Genomic DNA, 22777 nt, shown 5'->3' on the forward strand with positions numbered 1-22777 from the left:
AGGGGAAGAAGTATTTGTTAGGAAGGTACCATTCATGCTTATTGTATAGTTAGATTAGGTTGAGTTATGGGGCAAGGAAATTGAATGTTTCCTTGAGAGAGGGAGTAGAGGGATTCTCTCTTCATCCTTGTTTTTGTGCTCAGTTCATCAGATGATCAATTCGTTTGATTCTAACGTTACATAATTTTACATATACCAAAAAATGGAGCAGATATAGCATTTTTGAAGCAAAAAGAGCCATTCCAATAATGAAACTGCTTTTTGTTTACTTTTTCAACCACGTTCAAAGAAGAGCCAATAGAAAAAGTACATATATATTTTATGGTTGGCCATACCAGATACCAAAGAGAGCAACAATTATTTAAGTTTAATAAAATAGATAAAAGAGACATGTTGTATCAACCCCACAAAAGCATTACCATGTTGTCTTTGCTTTACAAAATAATCACAAGTAACCACAAAAAAATTATAAAATATAACAAAAACGAGAATCTTTTTTAAAATTCAATGTCAACATTTTTAAATAAAAAATAGCTAATACAAGTAAAATATAAATTAATGTATGTATATAGTTACATTGTTTTGAGAGAAAGAGAGAGAAAAAGAGAATTGCCTAATCCAACTAGCCAGGAAAGTAATCACTGCATGACATGATAATTGCTTGATTTGGTCGAAGGCCTTTGCTGGGGTTGGGCATGATTCATGGTTCAATACAAGTTTCTACTTTTTCCCTTCCCATTTTAGAGAGCATCTTAGCCCATCGCTCTTCATAAGAAGCTGGAAGGTACAATAAATTCCAGACAACCAAACATCAGAAGCCTTTCATGGCTCAAAAAAATTTGTAAATAAATACCAAAACAAACGGATGTCTCCTTTAGGAAAGAGTGACACAACGGTTGAGTTGTGTGGTTTGAACAAGTTGAATTGATTAAGGTTCGAGACAGACCCTAGTCACTTGACAAAAGGTGATAGAAAAACTAATAAATCAATTATGCCGATCAAGAAGACGCAACTGAGAGAGCAAGAACTCACGCTCTGTTGGTCGTAATATTAGGGGGATGTGAGCAGATTCCTTCTTTTTTGGCTTATGATTTGGCTGACTGTAATCTGCACATATATCTTCTGTAAGGGAATAATAGTAGCAGAAGAGAAAGTAAAGTTGCTGTAAATATAAGTTTTGATACCACTAAAAATGCCAGAACAACATCGCAATGCCTCACGAAATATTGCTGCTTGAAGTTGGCAACTCTGGCATTCCTTCTTTAAGTGAGTGAGAAGAGCTTGCCTAGCATCTGTACGACAAACCATGAAAATGTTTTGAGGCAATCGGAGCACTTAAACTTTTCCTACTGTTTTAGCAACCTTCCTGGAATTTAAGCAAAATATTACTACTCCACAGATCAGTCCCACTAGTCAGTATTCTAGTAAAACAATAAAAAAAGATCAATGCCTCGAAACGAATGAGATAGTTTTGACACAACGCTTACGTGCTGCAAAGTGATGAGATAAAAAGGCAGAAATGGTAGTCCACTGCCATTAAAGTCTATAAGTCCACAAGCACAGATGTTCGTAAAAAAAAGAGTACATTATGTAATACAATCCAAAACGTAAGCAGCATTCTTAGGTGTTGCCACAGAGTGCCAGGATCTGTTGTAAAACAGGGAATAAAGCATGCAATAACAACTCTCCCTTCCAGATTATAAAGAAAGAGACAATCAAGTACATCAACTCTTTTTCTTCAAATCAACAGCGAAGCTGGCAATGACAGAATAAACAGCAATAATCGGAGTAACACAAATATTAACCTGAATTCAGAATGACAATACCTGATGAGCAAATGAATTTTAGAACTTTGAATTCACAAGACTGAAGAACAAGTGGAATCTCTGGAGCCATTGTGTATTGAGGTTTCCTTGGTGTTCTTTTAATATCCAATAGAACCTCTACCACCTAAATGTTACACAGGATTTTTTAATAGACATAATATTCGCCTGATTATGGAAAAATCTATAATAGAACTTCACAGTAAACTCATAAATTTTGCTCCAGTAAAGTTAATATACTAGGTGTATATCAATGAGAAAAAATGTTCACATCCAGCCATCCAGGGAAGCACACATGTACACAACACCAAACATGTCTGACCAATATTTTTTTCCTGCTCATCCACAGGTCATTTCAAAGTAATGGATAACTGAGAGTGCCAAGAATCTAATAACATTTGTGTGGTTGTACAAATAAATTAGAAGTTTTGAATATAGAGGATTTCAAAAGTAAAAATGCGATATTGAGAAAGCTGTAGATATCATGTTGCCCTATGGCATTAAAAGGTTACCAATTCATCATAGGCCTTGTTGAGAACACAAGAGTACAGTTAAAACTAAATAAAGTGTTGGAAAATAAGGGAAATATTTTAAATATAATATATTAGGAATGTATATTATAGACTTCCTAGAATAATATTGTAATTAGTGGTAATTAGTCTTGTCATGGTATAGGAGGTTTATTTTCCTTTTTCCTTTTACCGTAGTCAAGCCTAGAGATTAGTATTCGCTCTTGCACAAATAAAGATGTTGGCCTCATTCGTAGATATATATATAAGAATGGGAAGAACTACCTCAAAGATGTTGGCCTCTTCAGTCTATATCACTGGTACAGGAGCGAAGAAAGGAGACCCGAGCTTTGGTCTACGGGATGAAGCAGATTCCATGATCATGTCGTCGCTTTGGAATTCCATGAATCCTGAAATCAGTGACACCTTCATGTTTCTGTCTACATCAAAGGAGATTTGGGAAGCAGTTTGTAATGCACGAGATTTTATTCTGTTAATCTGAGATTATTGATTTTGAATTATTATGATTATGAAGGATCATTCCGAGACTTGATTTGAGTTAGCATGAAAAGATTCAATGTGTGAGGACAGTATCCCTCGCGCATATGCGCATATGCGCGAGACAGGCAGAGGACCTCGCGCATATACGCGAAGGGTGTGCGCGCATATGCGCGAGCTGCCGAGAAGATAAGGGCCGAGACCAGTAGGTCTCGCGCATACGCGCCGAGGAGGGTCGCGCATATGCGCGAGACGTGCTGAACAAAGAAAGAGCCACCTAGCCTTCACATGCATGATATATATATATATATATATATATATATATATATATATATATAAGAAGTCTTCAATTCCTTCAAAAGCAAAAAAAACGAGAAAGGTTACGAGGAAAGCTTCAAGTTTCTTCTTGTCATAGAATTGTGCTTTTACGAAATCCTACCGTACGATTTTCGATCCGAGTTTAGTACCGGACTCCTCTCGACACAGGCTTCACACGGACGTAAGTTTTATTGATTTCTATTATGATTTGAAAATATGATATTGAAGGAATCGGATATGATTCATATATGGTGTTCTTGACATAGTAAACATTGTATAATCGAAACCGGATTGAAGAACAGATGCCATATGAAATTGTTATGATTTTCAGAATGGATTTGATTGAGATTTGATATCAGATTTGTGTTGTTATCGATTATGAGTTGTGGGAATTGATATCTGTGGATTTGTATTGTTGGGTATGTTGAGATTATGCAGTTATGCCGTTGAAACAGAATTAGATTGAATTCTGATTATATTCAGTATTGATTTGAGTGGTATATTGATATTATACTCCTCGATACTTTCAGTGCCAGATTGAGTATTGACAGGCTTCGAATTCGAAACTTCGACTTCGTCATATTAACAGAACGAAAGTTATAAATCAATGTTACCCGGGAGATCGACTTGAGTCAGATTGGACTTGAGTTTCCCAAGCATTGATGTTTGCAATTTATGAAGATTGATATGCTTAGTTTATTGATTCATAGCAAAGCGTGTATTGAGTCATGGGCGGAGATGCCTAGTTATTGGCGGATATGCCAAGACACTGGATGATTGAATTATATCGATGTTGCTTGGGAGTAGATCGACTTCTATCGCTGAGATTCGATATAAATGCCAATGTTCAGGAACCGGGATCCCTATATTAGAGATGAGTCGTGGCATATATATCGACGACTCATCTCTAATCGAAGGATCCCGGTTCTTGGACATTGGCATATATATAGAATCTCAGCGATAGGAGTCGATCTACACCCAAGCAACATCGATATAATTCAATCATCCAGTGTCTTGGCATATCCGCCAAAGACTTGGCATCTCCGTCCATGATTCAATACACGCTTTGCTATGAATCAATAAACTAAGCATATCAATCTTCATAAATTGCAAACATCAATGCAATAAAGTAAAGTATGTGGTTTTTGAGAAACTCAAGTCCAATCTGACTCAAGTCGATCTCCCGGGTAACATTGATTTATTTGATCTGACGAAGTCGAAGTTTCGAATTCGAAGCCTGTCAATACTCAATCTGGCACTGAAAATATCGAGAAGTATAATATCAATATACCACTCAAATCGACACTGGATAAAATCAGAATTCAATCTAATTCTGTTTCAACGGCATAAGTGCATAATCTCAACATACCCAGCAATACAAATCCACAGATATCAATTCCTACAACTCATAATCGATAACAACACAAATCTGATAAATCTCAATCAAATCCATTCTGAAAATCATAACAATTTCATATGGCATCTGTTCTTCAATCCGGTTTCGATTATACGATGTTTACTATGTCAAGAACACCATATATGAATCATATCCGATTCCTTCAATATCATATTTTCAAATCATAATAGAAATCAATAAAACTTACGTCCGTGTGAAGACTGTGTCGAGAGGAGTCCGGTACTGAACTCGGATCGAAAATCGTACGGTAGGATTTCGTAAAAGCACAATTCTATGACAAGAAGAAACTTGAAGCTTTCCTCGTAACCTTTCTCGTTTCCTTTTTTTTTTTTTTTGCTTCTGAAGGAATTGAAGACTTCTTATATATATCATGCATGTGAAGGCTAGGTGGCTCTTTCTTTGTTCAGCACGTCTCGCGCATATGCGCGAGACCTCGGCAGCTCGCGCATATGCGCGCACCATCGCCGCACATATGCGCGGGGTTCTCTGGACTTGGCAAGTATCTCTTGCACATGCTCGCGCATATGCGCCATATGCGCGCACACCCTTTGCGCATATGTGCGAGGTCCTCTGCCTGCCTCGCGCATGTGCGCGAGGGGTACTGTCCTCGCACATTGAATCTTTTCATACTAACTCAAATCAAGTCTCGGAATGATCCTTCATAATCATATCAATTCAAAATCAATAATCTCAGATTAACAGAATAAAATCTCGGGCATTACACAGTTCAACAAACCTATTCCAAAGCACGCGATGCAGCGCAGGTCTATGAGATTAAAGTCAAGGTGGGTGGCACTAGACAGGGGAGGAAAACAGTGACTGAATGCGCAAATCTTTTGCAAAGCTTGTGGCAGGAATTAGACCACTACAGGTGCATTGAAACCAAATGCCCATATGATGCAGCGGTCCTGAAAAATTTCATAGAGAAAGACTGGGTATATGACTTTCTTGCAGGACTTAATCCACATTTTGATCAAGTCCGAGTTCAGATTCTCGGTAAGCAGGAATTACCATCTCTGAACGAAGCTCTCTCTCTGATTCGAGCTGAGGAAAGTTGCAGAGGAGTCATGCTTGAACCCCAGACCATGGAAGGATCTGCGATAGTGGTTACTCTTGAACCACCATCCAAGGACATTGGAATGGCAGATTTGCCGAGGTTTCAAAAAAGCAAAAAAATCTCTCTGGTGTACTTACTGTAGGAAAACAGGACATACTAGGACAAATTGTTAGAAGCTGCATGGCAGACCAAATCAAAGAGAAGGACATCCCAAAAATCAAGCTAACGCTACTACAAAGTGGAACCAGCCTGATAAGGAATAGGAGGCGAGTACAAGAGAATTCAACGAAGAAAAAATGGAGAAGTAGAGAGAAACTTCTGGAATCCTTGAAAAAACCAAATGGAGAATGTTCACTTGCACTCTCAGGTAAGTTTTTTGTTTCTCGAGGGTTTAATATCTCAGATAATTGTATTAAGCATCTGTGGATTGTTGATTCAGGAGCAACTGATCACATGACTCGTACCATTTTAAAATCCAGCACATATACTCCCTGTCCAATTAATAGACAAATAGCAGTTGCATATGGCTCTCTTACCACTGTTGCTGGCATGGGAGATATTACTGTTTCTCCATCCATCATCCTAAAATATGTGCTTCATGCTCCTAAATTGTCCAGCAATTTGATATCCATACAGAAACTCGCCTGTGATCTTAACTGTAAGATTCTTTTTTACCCTTCCTACTGTATATTTCAGGACCAGGAGTCGGGAGAATTAGATTGAGCTTGCTAAGGAGAAGGATGGTCTATATTATCTGGAGGTGCATATGTAGATGATTGAATAATTAAAAATAATCAAGGTTGTAAATGGCGGGAGGCGGTGGCGGGGCGGTCGGTGACCGCCTACCGCCTCGGCACCGCCTCCCCGGTGCCCAGGCGGTGCCTAGGCGGTTGGATTTTTTTAAGTAATTTTTTATAGATAATCATGCAATATTATCATTTTTTATGTAAAATGTGCAATTAAATAATGTTTAAGCACAAAATATAATATCATCTAGATAATGTGCAATTAATAAAGATTCATCATTATATTAATGTTATTATGCTAACGAAGTAATATATTTTTTTTTTACCAAAAAACTAAGTTTAAATTTTCAAAGTTTCAATCAATTATCCATCATTAGAACAAGTAGTAGACTAAACATAACTAATCTTCCAAATCATCTACATATGCACCATCTACTACATCCATGATCCTCTCATCATCGGACTCAATCAACATTTTCTTCATTCTCCTCCTCCGATGTTTCTAAATATTCATTAAGTTCTCTAATGGGGATTTTCCTTGCACTCCTCCTTGGATGTAGCACTTCATCCGCTCCCGAGGCCTCCACTATCATTCTCCAAGTAAGACCTTTAAATAGTTCTAATATTTAAAATTAGTTAACTTTGATTTGGTTTTAAAATTGTTGACTAAGTTTTAAATATTGTTGACTAGGTTTTTAAAATTGTTGACTACTGCCTCGCCCGCTTGCTCGTCGCCTCGCCCGCCTCGACCGCCTGTTCGCCGCCTCGACCCGCCTACTCGCCGTCTCGACCCGCCTCGACACCCCTCAACCCACCTCAACCCGCCTCGACACCCGCCTCATGCATAGGCGGTGCGGTCGAGGGCCGCCTACCGCCTAGGCGGTGCCTAGGCGGCCGCCTCGACCGCCATTTAGAACACTGAAAATAATAATTTAATGAAAACATTTTCCTTAAACTGTCCTGTCTCCGTTCCTCGTTCGAGCATCAAATACTGCCAAAAGCCTTATATTATGCAATTCTAGTAAACCATGCTATATAATCATAAAATCATGTCATACATTTAAAACATTAACTAATCTTCCAATCATCTACATATGCACCATTTACTACATCTACATATACCATAACCAATCTTCCAAATCATCTACATATGCACCATCTACTATATCTACATAAGCGGGCGGCGGGCGGTATGTGGTGGGCTTAGTGGTTGAGACTTGAGAGTGAAAACCAAAAGTAAAAAAAAATAAGTTGGGTGTGCTAGGGTTTTGAGATTTAAAATTAGTTGGCTTTGACTAGATTTTTGAAATTGTTGACTACAACTTAAAAATCTTGACTGCCCGTCTTGGCCGCCTCGCCCACCTGCTCACCGCCTCGACCCGCCTCCCCAACGCCGTATAGCTTTGGCCGCCTAAAACACCTGCCTCAAGCGTAGGCGGTGCGGTCAAGGGCCACCTACCGCCTAGGCACCACCTCGACTGCCATTTAGAACACTGTGAGAAATGGAAAATTGCTATGAGAGAAGAAATGCAGGCTCTTGAGAAGAACACATGGGAAATAACATAACTGTCATGAGGGAAGAAAGTAGTTGGATGCAAATGGGTGCTCACGGTGAAATACAAATCAGATGACTCATTGGAAAGATACAAAGTTAGGCTTGTGGCAAAGGCGTGCACACAGACTTATGGTATTGAGTATTAGGCGACATTTGCTCCATTGGCAAAAATGAACACAATTTGAATTTTGATATCACTGGCAGCCAACTTCAATTGGTACGAAAAATGTGTTTCTTCATGAAGACTTGAAAGAGGAGATTTATATGGAACTTTCTCCGGGATTCAAAGGGAATGCAAAGAATAACAAGGTTTGCAGGTTAAAGAAGGCACTATATGGTTTCAAACAATCTCCTAGAGTCTGGTTTGGAAGATTTTCCAAAGTGATGTAAAACTCAAGATATAAACAAAGTCAAGGTAATCACACTCTCATTATCAGGCACTCAGATTCAGGGCGAGCGAACGGTTCTCTTGGTGTATGTTGATGATATAATTGTGACAGGTAACGACGAGAAGGAAAAAGAAGCCTTAAAAAGATGTCTAACGAAGGAGTTTGAGATAAACGAGCATGGTAGGCTCAAATATTTCTTGGGAATCGAAGTAGCGCATTCCAGTGAAGGATTCTCATTTCACAAAAAAAGTACGTCAATGATCGCTTAAGAGAAACAGGAAAGTTGGCATGTAAACCAGCATCTAAGCCGATTGACCCAAATCACAAACTTGGTGAGGCAAATGAAGATCTAGTTGTGGACAAAGAGATATATCAGAAGTTGGTAGGGAAGCTCATATATCTAGGTCTTATTCGACCAAATATTGCATTTGTTGTCAGTGTGGTAAGCCAATTTATGCAAAATCCCAAAGAGGTTCATTTGCAAGCAGTTAACAGAATACTAAACTATCTAAAAAGGAATCCGGGTAAGGGTATCTTGTTCAGGAGAAACGGGGGACTGACAAACGAGGTTTATATTGATGCTGTTATGCAGGCTCACCAATTGATAGAAGATCAACCTCTCGCTATTGTACTTTCCTTGGAGGAAATCTCGTGACATTGAGAAGTAAGAAGCAGAATGTAGTTGCTAGATCGAGCGTTGAGGCAGAATTTAGAGCAATGGATTTGGGAATATGCGAGCTTCTATGGATTAAAATAATTTTAGAGTACCTGAAGATCAAGTGGGAAGAGCCGATGAGATTATTATGTGACAACAAGTCTGGAATCAACATAGCCCATAATCATGTTCAACACGATAGAACAAAACATATTGAGGTAGACAGACGGAGAAACTGGATAGTTGACTAATTTGCACTCCGTATGTCTCGAGCAAGGACCAACTTGCCGACATACTTACCAAGGGACTCGATGGCACAACATTTCAAGGAATTGTCTCCAAGCTGGGATTAAAAGATCTATATTCTCCAGCTTGAGGGGGTGTTGGAAAATAATGAAAATATTTTAAATGTAATATATTATAAATGTATATTATTGTCGTTCATGAATAATGTTGTAATTAGTGGTAATTAGTCTTGTCAATTGTATAGGAGATTTATATTCTCTTTTCCTTTTACCGTGGTCAAGGCTAGAGATTGGTTCACTCTTGTATCAATAGAGGTGTTGGCCTCATTCAAAGATATACGTATAAGAAATATTATTCTCTCTCAAGCTAACATAAAGAAAATGCAATCTTAACATACGTGCTGGCCAAGTAAACAAAACTATACTTTGCTTATATATCTACAGGCTACAGCATGGGATTTGATATTTAACTATTGACTATCATTCATACAAGTCACAGAATCAAAACAACCATTCAGTAGCTTCACGGGACATTCAAATACAACTAACCATGTTTCCATTGTTCAAGAAAAGCTGAAAATTGGATGATAGAGTTAATGATGAAAAAGAAATATCAAAATTGTTTAGTAAGTAAAGTCAAATTAGTAACTGTAAACCACTTATTGAAGTAGCATAGTCACGCACATTAGGAGATTCAAGACCCTGACCAACCAAAAACAGCACAGCAACCATGCATCGGATCTGGTGCCACAGAAAAGCACTACCTTTGATTTTCACCACCCAGAGATGATCATCTTCAAACCTGTAGAAAAGAAAAATATTGATATTCAACTTCACCAAGACATCTATCAATAAGGGACTCGGCAAAAAAAATTCATCATGTGAAACCGATGGCTTAACATTTTATTTTGGCCAAACCGTTCCCGGTTCCAAGCAGTAGAAAGATTGAGGTCGACCCCAACATGTAGATATATACAATAACGTCATACATCATGTAGGTCGAGCCTAACCTCTAGCAAACAAGAGAGAAGCAACCAGCATGGCAGCTAAATTAAAGCTAAGAAAATCAAAGACATAAGTGTTGGGGGGTGGGGGGGGGGGGGGGGGGGTGGAAGGCAAGAGTAAGGTGTATTTATCATATCTAAGATAGAACAATATTGATTGAATAACTAAAATACTAAACCACATTAGAAAAAGGAAAAGTAGGGAATTGATTTTACACCTTTCATCACAAGAAGTAATCTCAAACGATGTGATATGACGCCTATAATTGTGGACATTAGCTGCATCCATCTTACAAAAATTTCTGAAATCATGTTCCCCAATAAATTTCTTACCAGCTGTCTCCATGGCCTGGTCAAATACAGTAAGAATTTCTGGTTCACAAGAATCTTCAAGTAATTATGAGCCAACAGGATAAAAATGGTCACATTAGTCGAAAACATACGCAAGAGATGTATACCATAATGTTCAAATTTGCTCCCCAGAAGAAGTATTTGTACTCCCGGCTCAAACAACTGAACCTGCATGTTTTTAGTTAGTTCAGATGAAAAGTATCAGCAAGAGAAATAACTTTTAATTATATACTGTCTCCCATTAATTTTCTTAGATAACTAGTTGCCCTTGGGACATTACCCTGGTCAGTAAGAATCTAAATTTCAAAGTCGCATTGATGCAGGATTAAAAGGAACTAAAGACATCGAGGAGGGGACGTCATTGGCTACCGTAAAAAGGAAAAGATCATGTCGACCAAGAGACGAGGATCAAGCTGGAAATCTTCTGTGCTGATCAATTCCTCGAAAATCTGCATAAATATTATGAGGTATCCAATACCAACCATCGTGGTGAAAGCGGCAATTTTTGGATATAACTCTGAGTAGGCCATATAATTTCAGATTGGATATTTTGTTCAAGATCTTAATCCATTCTGTTAGGATCAGGTCAGAGTCTAGTGGGGTGAATAACCTATTTTAAAATTTTTCTTCTAAACCCCGTCAAATAGTGTGACCGGTCTTGATGGTGTTAAATATCAGAACCATATTGGGTAGAGCCGAAATCCAATACCTCACCAACATCTTCTTCTGGTTCTGAGTCAGCCATTAGGTACTGTATCGGTTTATTATCACTTTCGCTTGAACTAATGTTGGTTCCACAAGATTCGCTCTCAGAGTCTACCCACTAACTATTGTTTTCTTCAACAACAAGAACTTTCTGGTCTTTCTTCTTTTTGAAGGATCTCTTTTCATCTTTCAACCATCTTCTCTCAAACGTTTTCTTGTCATCCTTCTTGGCCTGTTACATTCTGCCATGAAGTGACCTTTTTAGGCACAGTTGAAGCAAGCTTGACCATCATCTGTATTGTCCTTTTTATGATAAGGTTAGTAAATTTAGATTGATTTTTACACATTAATTTACCAAACCATTTGACGAATAAGGACATGGCCTCATTGCTAATTTGTTCAATAGACTTCTTGCTTGAAGTCTCTTCGATCGGAAGAACAGCAACGGTTGCAGCAAAACCTTTTGTTGTAGAAGGCTCTTCTTCAGTTTGAATCTCAAGTTCGAACTCATAGGCCTTGAGGTCAGCAAATAGGTCATGCAACTCCAGTTTGTTTAGATCATTGGATTCTCACATGGCCACCATCTTTACATCTCATTCTATGGGTAGTGCTCTCATCTTCAAAGAAATTTCTTGATTAGAATATTCTTTACCTAGAGATGTTAGTTCAATATTGATGTTACTAAACCGTTCATCAAACTCATTGAGCGTTTCTCCAAGACTAATTTTGACATTGTCAAACTTTTGGATAGCCATGGTTAGTTTGTTCTCATTAGTCTGGTCATTGTCTTCACAGAATTGGGTCCGCTTCTCCCAAATCTCTTTAGTTGTAGAACAAGTTTTTATTTTACTGAACATGTTTTTTTATCTAAAGCTTTTATAAAGGATATTAGCCTTCTTTCTGTCTTCGGCAGTCCATTCTGATCTATGTTTTTCCACCATCTACGGAGCACCATCAGTTATGGAAATGATAGTGTTTGTCTTTAGGTTTTTATTGGAGTGATGATATACCACATGTCATTCTCCTGTGCAGATAAGTGTGTGTACATACAGATTTTCTAATCTTCTTTTGAAAACATAGGAATTTTGTTTTAAAAAGCCGTATGAGTATATGAATATCAAATGTTGAGAAAAAATCGCTCTGATACCACTTGTCAGGAGCGGTTTAGAGGTGAATAAACCCTTTTAAAATTTTTCTTCTAAACCCTGACAAATAGTGCGACAAGTCTTGATGGTGTTAAATATCAAGACCAATTTTTCTCAACTTCTTAAGAAACGGTCGGACCACAAGTTGTGGGGAAACGGTCCGACGAATCTTATTACTATTTATACTCAAATAAGGCAATTTAAATAAATGCAATAAAGAAATAACACAAGTTATGTTTATGAATGTTCGGAGACTCAAGCTCGTCCATCACCCCTTCTTCCAGTTATGGAAGGATTTCACTAGAAGACTTTGATTTTACAAAAATTGTAACAATTCGTTTCAATGTTAGGACTTAACCACTGTCTAAATTGAAACTCCTAGTAACTTCTTACAACGGTTGAGATACACACTGTAACAACCAATATAGAAATAAGATGATGAATCCTTCGGTTCAAACTGTCGAGAAACTTCTCAACGATCTTGGCAAGAAACGGTCGAGTAGTTCGACAGAAACCCTTGAAGATCCTTGATGATCTGGATAAGTACTTTTTGGAGCGAGGGCTGATGAGTAATGAGTATGTATCCCCTGTTCTGCCCTCTCAAAAGGAAATTCTCAATCTCTTGCCCTTTATGCTAACACTCCCAAAAAGAAAGATAACTTCCCCCTAACGAGCTCTAATCTTATATTTTTCTTTTGCCGCTTCCTCTTTCCCCTCTTCTAAGTTACACTTTCTAGAATATTTATTTTGAGCACGGAATTTTATGGCCCAAATGGTCTAACCAAATGATATTGGCTATGCCCAACTTATCTGAGTTCTTAACAGTAATGGATCAAGAATTCATGGTTGAAAATTTATCAACGAGAACACTCGTCAGTGATCAGAATTTAAGCTTTTTTTGAAGGAAATTGAAGAAGATATATGACGTACGATACAATGGGAATGGCTTGTATGATGGTGGAAATAAGCTAGTGAGCATAATGGAAGTGGTTGATCGATTGTCAAAATATAGACATTTCATATTGTTAAAAAATCATTTCACGGCCAAAACAGTAGCTGAAAATTTTATGAAAGTGGTGCGGCTACACGGTGTCCCTAAATCTATAGTAAGTGATTGTGTCTCCATTTTTATGAGTCTCTTTTGGGGCTGAATTTTTTCGATTACAGGGCATCAAACTCAAAATGAGTTGTTCTCACCATCCTAAAACCGATGGGCAGAGTGAATCTTTAAACATGTGCCTTGAAACTTATTTACAGTGTTTTGCGTCGGAACAACAAAAAGGATGGGCTGGTTGGATGCACTGGATTCTGGAATGAATATTGGTATAATACCTCGTATCAGACCTCTGCGGGGTTTACTCCTTTCCAAGTGGTCTATGGCTGGAAACCCCCTACTATTATTCAGTACATTCCGGGAGAAACTCTGGTAGCTGCTGTGGCCGATGAATAAAGTAACAAAGATGAGTTGCTCAAGCAATTAAGGTACAATCTCCAACGAGCACCTAAGACACTGACGGGATGTTGAGTATCTTTTTTTTTTATAGAAAACTAATTTTATTATAATATTTAGAGGTTACACCATATGCGCGGATGAGTAATCCGCAACAACGTTACAAGAAGACTAACTTAAAGCACAACACTATGACATCATCACAAATTCTCACGTCCATACAAATTTCCAGTCCCTAACTAAATCTGAAATACATAAATGCTGGTACTCTTGCAAGTTTGTCATCCAAGATGCGACTCTGAATTTTATTCTCTCTCAGACTTGATTGACGGACTCCGGCACATCTTCAAATATTCTAATATTCCTTTCCAACCATAGGGACCAAAATATACAGTGAATTATCATATACCATAAATTGCAACAACAATCGGTATGTTGCCGCATACGTGAAAAACTTTCGGCCAGATTCTACGGACCTTCCAAGATACATCTAGTTTTCCGTGTTTCTTGTCTCGAGAAAATGGTGGGTAATCAAGTCGCAACAGTTAAGTTACCACAAGAATTGCATTCTGATCTGGTCCAGAACTTTGAGCCTGAACAAATTTTGATTAAGAGAACAAAACATAAAGGGGAAGAAGATGTATCACAGGTGTTGGTTAATGGAAGGGGCGTCCAATTGAAGAGGCAACCTGGGAGGAGTGATAGGTGTTATTTTTATTTGTTTTATTGCATTAATTTTGTGTGTGTTTGCATTGTGTGTGCGTGCATTACTGCATTTCATATACATTTTGTTCGTTTTAGAATTACCAATTGCATATGATCGTGTCTAACTCGTACGTGATGAATTTGCAGGTGAAGTAACCAAAGTTGCCAAGTATGACCGCAAAAAGCAACCCTAGGGACATTTTTTGGGGATTATTCAGCAGCCAAAGAGCTTGGGAAAAAGAAAGACAGCTTGGAGCAAGGCTTGGAGTGAAGATTTGAAGATTTTCGGGCACCGTTCTTCGCATTTTCGTCACGACTCGTATTTCTAGTTTAATATCTTCTTGTTTAAATATTGTTTGCTTATTTTAATCATGACATCGAGTAGCTAAGTTTCATTATTTGTTGGGATTTAAGGGGATCCTACTCCGAAACCGAGTTTAATTCATTCATATATCGACTTTTGATTTATTTTTTATTTTGTTATTATCTTCATTGCGTAGTGTAGCTAACTTTAATAACGATGTCATATTGCGAGTGAATTCGAGAGAATAGCCCGTGATAGGAACGAGTAGCATAATCCATGGATTTACAATTTACATAGAAATATGAAGTCGGATACGCGTCGATAGTCATAGTCCGGTAGAACGAAAGCTAGGGAATTTCATAGAACGACATGTAATTCACCTTTGATAAATAATTAAATAGATTTAATTCCTTCACTGATTAGAATTAGTTTGACATAGCTCGAGAGGGCGTGTTCAATTGGATAGGAAATCCATTCGGAAGCATAGATCACCGTCGAACGAATTAAGTAAATGACGAGAGGTAGGTGAACCGAGATTCCCAACAAATTCATTTATCATTGAATATTTAATCAATCATTTCGCTTATTTATTTCATCATTTAAGTTGTGAATCATTTCTTTGAGCTTTTATTTAATCATAGTAGTAGTAAACAATCATTCAACTTATCGTTGTGTTTTCACAATTTAGACCATGAGGAAAAGATCAATACTTAGGGGGAAGTAATGAGAATTAAAGACATGTAGGATCGGAAATTGTTGGCTGCAATCAAAAGTATAAGATATATGTTGATCAAGACAAGATAATCAAGCTGGAAATCCGATATGCTGATCAAGAGGATGATTATGCTATCAAGCTGAAAATCTATTGGGGTTGCAGGGTCTCCAGAATTATGCTGGAGGCTACCAGGGCTGGATATCAACAACGAATTCAGTTACTTCTAGACTGATTTAAGTATAAATAGGAAAGGTGTGTTTGGGGAATCACATTCTCATTTTCACAATGATACAATTGCATTTTTATTTTCTAATCCCAAGGAGTTGAGTACCGAGTATCAAGGTGGATATCTCAATCCGTGGTTTGGGTATTGTCCTCCTACCAGTAAAGCTTTCATAAATTATTTACACTCAATCTCATTTATCTCCTCATTTATGTCTATTACATTGCAACATACATTTGAAATCAGGGAAAATATATAGAATAACCACTTACCAAGTTGCAGGGCTAAAGAACAATAAGGTTTTTGTCAAAAAAAAGTTTTGTAATCAATGTCCAATTCCTGGATGGCTTTATTGTTTGGTGCAAGGTTGTAAATGGCGGGAGGCGGTGGCGGGGCGGTCGGTGACCGCCTACCGCCTCGGCCGCCTGGGCGGTGCCCAGGCGGTGCTAAGGCGGTTGGATTTTTTTAAGTAATTTTTTCTAGATAATTATGCAATATTATCATTTTTATGTAAAATGTGGAATTAAATAATGTTTAAGCACAAAATATAATATCATCTAGATAATGTGCAATTAATAAAGATTCATCATTATATTAATGTTATTATGCTAACGAAGTAATATATTTTTTTTTACCAAAAAACTAAGTTTAAATTTTCAAAGTTTCAATCAATTATCCATCATTAGAACAAGTAGTAGACTAAACATAACTAATCTTCCAAATCATCTACATATGCACCGTCTACTACATCCATGATCCTCTCATCATCGGACTCAATCAACATTTTCTTCATTCTCCTCCTCCGATGTTTCTAAATATTCATTAAGTTCTCTAATGAGGATGTTCCTTGCACTCCTCCTTGGATGTAGCACTTCATCCACTCCGGAGGCCTCCACTACCATTCTCCAAGTAAGACCTTTAAATAGTCCTAATATTTAAAATTAGTTGACTTTGACTTGTTTTTTAAAATTGTTGACTAAGTTTTAAAAATTGTTGACTAGGTTTTTAAAATTGTTGACTACTGTCTCGCCCGCTTGCTCGCCGCCTCGCCCGCCTCGACCGCCTGTTCGCCGCCTCGACCCGCCTACTCGCCGCCTCGACCCGCCTCGACACCTCTCAACCCGCCTCATGCATAGGCGGTGCGGTCGAGGGCCGCCTACCGCCTGGGCACCGCCTAGGCGGCCGCCTCGACCGCCATTTAGAACACTGGTTTGGTGTGATGCAGTTTCAACCTACATGTTCATGGCACATATGTTTATCAAACATCTGATCAATCCTAAAGATAATTCTTTACTATTTTCCGTTCTTCAAATTAATTTTAAATTGCAGAACTGTTCAAAGACTGAAACAGGAGTTCGTTCTCACATAGCTGAACTAGACAACTCCATAATGCTACTGTCAAACAAAGAAATGAGGAATAAGCTCATACCTGGCACTGAAATCAGTTGGAGCAGGAGACCACCCAATAATTCGAATATCTTTTGGGAGGACACGGTTTAGAATATTCACATAGTCTATTTCTCCCTCTGTTTAGAAGATCATATAATATGAACAAAATAGATAAATGAATCCACAAGAAATAAGAGCAATCAAAAGTTAGAACTAGCATTCCTAAAATTAGTATGTGATGCAAGAAACTTTTAAATCAAAGTGTCTCTTTCACAGAGACAGCTCTTTACTTTCTACTTTGAAAGTTCTGGCAGAAAGCCAGTTCAATCCTTTAATAGTCGAAACTAGCTCGTCGGGACGAATTAGAAAATCGAATAGAAAATCCTCCCCTTTTGATCTTTTACGCTTCTGAACAGTGGTACCCAGGTGAGCCAATTCTCTCAGCGCTCGGGGCTTTCCTACTAGAATAATTAGAATAAGAAACAAGGTTTCTTCTCTCTTTTTTTGGCCGTGTCATGAAGTGAAATTGTATACTACAGTTCGGTGGAGGAACTTGAGGACACCCTTGGGGTAATGCGCCAGGTGCCGTAGCTAACCGAGTAGCTCTAGAAGCATGTGTACAAGCTCGTAATGAAGGACGTGATCTTACTCAGGTAATGCAATTATCTATGAGGCTTCCAAATGGAATCGGAGCCGTTTCATGAGCAGAGGGGCTAAGCTCCAAACCATGAGATCCAAGAGAGTGCCCGGTCATCATAATTCCACTCCCTTTTGGGTTTGGAAATGCAATGATGACCAATAGTACAGAGGCAAATGCCAATAATACGACAAGTGTTGAAGATAATAGCCAACATGAAGAAAACCCTACTTGGTCCAATCCCGGAATGGAAGCTCAACCATTGGCATACCAGATTCATAAGCGGAAAGCGGGAATAATAATACTGTACTGATTCCAATTGTTTAATAGTAAAATCTGACATTCATTTATGTTACTAAGATTTATAACATATTTTGGCCAAAATTTAAAAGTATGCAGCACTTTTGAGTGCCCTCATCCAAATATGTCAGCATATTTAGTTAGGTTCATTATTTTCTAAAGTCTGTAACATTCCACATAAGCACTGCAATTGTGATTTATTTATAAAAAATATGAACCTTCTTTGTTATGAATAAAATGTAAAAATGCCGCTAAATTAATATGAATCAATGGCAATTATGAAGGGACAAACCACATGAATTTTTAGCAAAAGTTTCTCCAGAATATCCACTGCCCCCTGCTGTTCCTTTAAGATTGGATCGTAGAAATAGAGAGATTACCTGCATCAGTCACTTTTGTTCTTCAAGTTCTACTTACATCAAAAATGAAAACACGGAAATTACTGCAATCACCATTAGACTAATGTAAATAAAACAGAACCCAACTGGAAAGTCAGAGTTCATTATATCGGTGCAGATAGAGGAATAAAGATCAATCTCAATTATAAACTTCATTTCATAGTACTTTGGGGAAAGAATAAACAAAAAAGTACTTTAACTCAGCTGGAAACAAAAGAGGTTTCATATACGATTTGAAGATGTTATGAATGCTGCTCATGAAAAGCTTGGGGATAGTTAAAACCTATCTCAATTGTAAACTTAATTTCACAGTGACTTTACATGAATTCGAAACAAAAAAATTATGTTAACTCATCTCTGGGAAAATATTACAAGGATGCTTGGATATTTCTCCTTTTTTTATTACAGGTAATATGTCCTAAAAAAACAAAATTAATCTTAAAGGTTATCATAAATAAATAAATTTAATCAACAAAAATAAATTATTTAATTGGTTTTTACATGTCATAGAGTCAGATAATTCAACAGAACTTTTTCGTACAACTCATACCCGAGTAAAATTCAGTCATGTGGAGTACTTACAATTGTGACTTGATTATTTGATTTGTTATGACTACCAAACCTTGTAAAAATCTTATACAAATATTTCTAGCCTCCAAAATTCTACATGTAATTTGGTCTAAAAATTGAGGGATTAAGAACAGTTATGGGGACCAGAAGTCCAATCACTAATTTAACAATCAACTCAGGGCCAGAAATTTCTGCACCACAAGAAAATTTGTTATTATAACTATAGGGCATTATCAGCGGAGTCCCGGTCCTTCTGCCATTGAGATTCAGAGTTCTGGAAGAGCACAAGTTATCAATTCCAAGCCTTAAAAAATTATTGCTAAAGGACATCATTGCACACAATTTTGTTGATCAGACAGTGAGGTGGCTGTAAGTACAACAAACTTACTTGCCCAACAGAGGAAACTCCCTTGTCCGTTCTGCCACATCTAGAATATTGCAACTCCTTCTTGTCACCAAATATCAACCTTGTCTTTCTAAGGGCCTTAAAAATTTCTGACTGCACTAATTTATAAATAAGATTGTCAACTTCATATTTCTATCTGCATAAAATGCTCTGATAAAAATAAACAAGCTCCAGTTTTGTGCAATTCGTAGATCAAACGACCAATGGACATTTTATTTATCCAAGAAGCAGCAGCAAAGGTGAAAATTCCATCTTGGAGTTGCATGGTCCATCTTAATTATAAATTTAAGATATAAAAGTATGTTCAGTGATTGTAGATGAATTGAATACAAAACTATTATTTCTTTTGAATAGCATGAAGAGTGATATTTTAGGTCATTTATTACACTATTTACACCTGGTTTGGCTCCAAAAATAGAGTCAAATCTAAGACTGTTACCAGTCATTTAGTTCTAAATCTAAATCTGAACATTGATCAAATCACATTTGAATGAAAAGCAATATTGAGTGAGAAAATATGAGTACATCAAACGCGATTTCTCACTTACAACTTATATGAAGAAGATAAATCAAACTAAAAATAAAGCACAATAAGAGTTATGTATCACGCACGCTATAGATGTCATTTGAACACAAACCTTTCATTCACAAAAATCTGACTATCTAGAATTTTATTAAACCAATGAAAACACAAAAAAGTCACCATGTTACAATCCAACATTAGAAGTCGAAGCCATAAAGTAGGACTCGACATAAACAGAAAACTTCAACAATTCCCCACATTGGTACACCCAGAAAAAAATAAAACACACCTACACTATAAGGTATTATCTCTATTCCAAAAATAATTTTTTACACATTAAGGTATATGTAGGACTTATACGAAATTTGCATGAGAAAATGAGAAAAAAGAGGTGAGTGAACAATACCTCCACGGTTGGATCCAACTGTGCTTCTGAAGCAAAACCATAAAACCTGAAGAATACAGCACGCTATCAGAGAATAGATAAATAACTATCAAAAGGAAAGAATGGTTATGTGAGAATTTTTCACAAAAATTCACCCTCTTAAAATAATTAGGCTAAGGTATAGTCATTGAATGGAAATCAAGAAATATGAAAGAACAGAATCTGTATGGCTCCAGACACAAATAGAAAGTTAAAGAACTGATTAGCCTAAAGTCCATTGTTCAAGATACGGAAGAACACACAACAGAACAAAATATTGAAATAAAAAACACTACCATGAACAGTAAACATCACCTCATGCATCCAATATCATAAATACATCATAATTGTGGAAAACGTATCTTTTTATCACTATCTCCTTTAACCCCCAGGAACCTTGTCAACTCAATAAGCAATAATAATTTCTAAAAGTGATTACTTCAAATCCCTTAAGAACCACAAGGCAGGGGAAAATTTTATTAATCTATTCTACTAAGTATAAAGGTTATCCCATATCTAAGTCTCTCCCAAAAGAAAGTCTATACATCTCTCTGATAAACTAATATTTGTGGAGTTCTCATGAAAGAATAGGCAAGACGTTAATAGTTTTCTGCAACTCTTTTTATGTGGTAAAACAAGTCGAAAAAAAGGATATGAATTGGATAGCAATTCTGAAATCGTACCTCTGACCAAAATACATAGCTTTCAGAGCAACATATCGTTTTGGTAAATGATGCATGCTCCTTGTGCTGCAACCTGCATCCAACAAAAAACCATAAACAAAAACCAACAAAAATGTATGAAATACATTAAACTAATGTTTCAAACATTTGATTCAAACATAAAGATATGAGAAAAACCTTGTACAGCCTCCTTAAATCTATTGTTCACGTCATTGTTATCTACTTTAAGCCTCTCCACTTCCTCAATGGAATGACGGCTGTCTAAAACATGAGTATTGTCACTTTCTGCAATCTGCACCACAAAAACTAAGTGTTGAAGTGCATGAACAAGCCATCGGCCACTAACAAACTCCCCATACCTACACTGAACATCAAGATCAACCGTAACCAAGCCTAATCTTTATTTTCAAGCTGTAAAGCTTGTTCATAAACGACAGCAATATAGAATCTCTCCATAAAAAAAAAGTTCAACTTTAAAAAAAGTTGCTATATCTGACTAAGCAAAACCCAATTGCCTCTGAACTTGATTCGAAAAAAAAACTTTTTAAGACAAAATTCGGGCAGTAAAACAATGTGTGTCTCACCTTCTGGCATACGCAGTTCGAGAGGCGAGTAGAAAGCTGGGCATTCTCAGCCTCTAACGCCTGGGAGTAACAATAATCATTCAGGAAACGAAATTCCAAGAGGCGGAGAGTTGGATGGAAATTTATGGTACCTTGATCCTCTTATTAAGAGACTCCACCTGTGATTGCAGCGAATCTAAGGGTTGAGAGATCGGATCATTCTCCATTTTCCGAACAGCAGTTGGCCACCAACTGTTCGACAGTTTAATTTAGGGTAAATGGTTGATAAATACCAAACGATCATAAATTTATTTCTCTCTCGACGTCCAAAAAATATTTGTTTAAACTCACTAAAATGACAAAAATATTGATTGATTTTATTGGTTCCCAAATGATATTAAAATTATTTTAAATATACAAATTTATTATTATTTGTAATTAAATCTTTGAGGATGAGAAGTTGTTCAAATAATATGGATTCGACACAAGTTCGAGAATAATTATTTGCAAGATTTATTCCAAAACTTTGAAATATCTAAAACAGGAAGATCTAACTTTAATCAAGAACAAAGGAGAATTTATCATAGTTTTAAGATAAACTCATGATTCAAAATAATAAGTTCCTAGAAATAGTACTGGGATCCTCTAAACTTTCCGGAGATCTTAAAGAAATTCAAAAAACAGTACACAATTATGACAATATGTTGATGTACCACATAATGTAGAAAAAATCCTTGAAAATCAGGAAGAAATTCTTGGAACATTAAAGGAGATTCAAACAAGAAGTCAAAACTTATAACAGCAACCAAGTTCTAGTAAAAAGATTTCAAAAGGAAGGTTACCATCATCTTTTGGTACTGAACCCTTGTTACACCAAAGAGGAAAGACCAAAGTAATGTCAAACCCTTTAACTGAAGAAAAACAAATGAACAATCTAATTAAAACAACCTCAGAAAAAAAAAATTAATATGATGACAACTTTAGAATGATTGGTCTCGAGGATCTTCAAGATCTTACAGACTCTTTTACAAATCCCAAGGTTGTAAATCTAAATATGAACACAACTGGAG

General features: G+C 37.0%; 1 protein-coding gene across 1 annotated transcript; it reads right to left on the reverse strand.

The window, feature by feature from the left end:
• Window positions 1–592: 592 nt before the first annotated feature.
• LOC140820200 (uncharacterized) lies at window positions 593–22013 on the reverse strand. The gene is made up of 15 exons (XM_073180528.1): window positions 21860–22013; window positions 21729–21788; window positions 21322–21436; window positions 21145–21217; window positions 20444–20489; window positions 19497–19607; window positions 18433–18520; window positions 17244–17340; window positions 10675–10735; window positions 10435–10565; window positions 9897–10014; window positions 1827–1950; window positions 1185–1292; window positions 1033–1107; window positions 593–777 (listed from the first exon to the last, which is right to left on the reverse strand). The coding sequence occupies exons 1-15, from the start codon at window positions 21932–21934 to the stop codon at window positions 701–703; spliced, it is 1359 nt and encodes a 452-aa protein (XP_073036629.1). The 5' UTR covers window positions 21935–22013; the 3' UTR covers window positions 593–700.
• Between the last annotated feature and the right edge of the window lie 764 nt (window positions 22014–22777).

This window comes from Primulina eburnea, chromosome 18 (assembly GCF_022965805.1).
Source record: "Primulina eburnea isolate SZY01 chromosome 18, ASM2296580v1, whole genome shotgun sequence".
Lineage (NCBI taxonomy): Eukaryota > Viridiplantae > Streptophyta > Magnoliopsida > Lamiales > Gesneriaceae > Primulina > Primulina eburnea.

What these genes read in the sequence shown, in the direction of transcription:
- LOC140820200 (XM_073180528.1), bottom strand. Translation starts at nt 21,934, where the DNA reads ATGGAGAATGATCCGATCTCTCAACCCTTAGATTCGCTGCAATCACAG. An exon ending in TTTTGCTAAAAATTCATGTG is followed by an intron (nt 17,341 to 18,432) that starts GTTTGTCCCTTC and finishes TCTTCTAAACAG; the next exon opens with AGGGAGAAATAGACTATGTG. An exon ending in AATATTACGACCAACAGAGC is followed by an intron (nt 778 to 1,032) that starts GTGAGTTCTTGC and finishes TGTACCTTCCAG; the next exon opens with CTTCTTATGAAGAGCGATGG.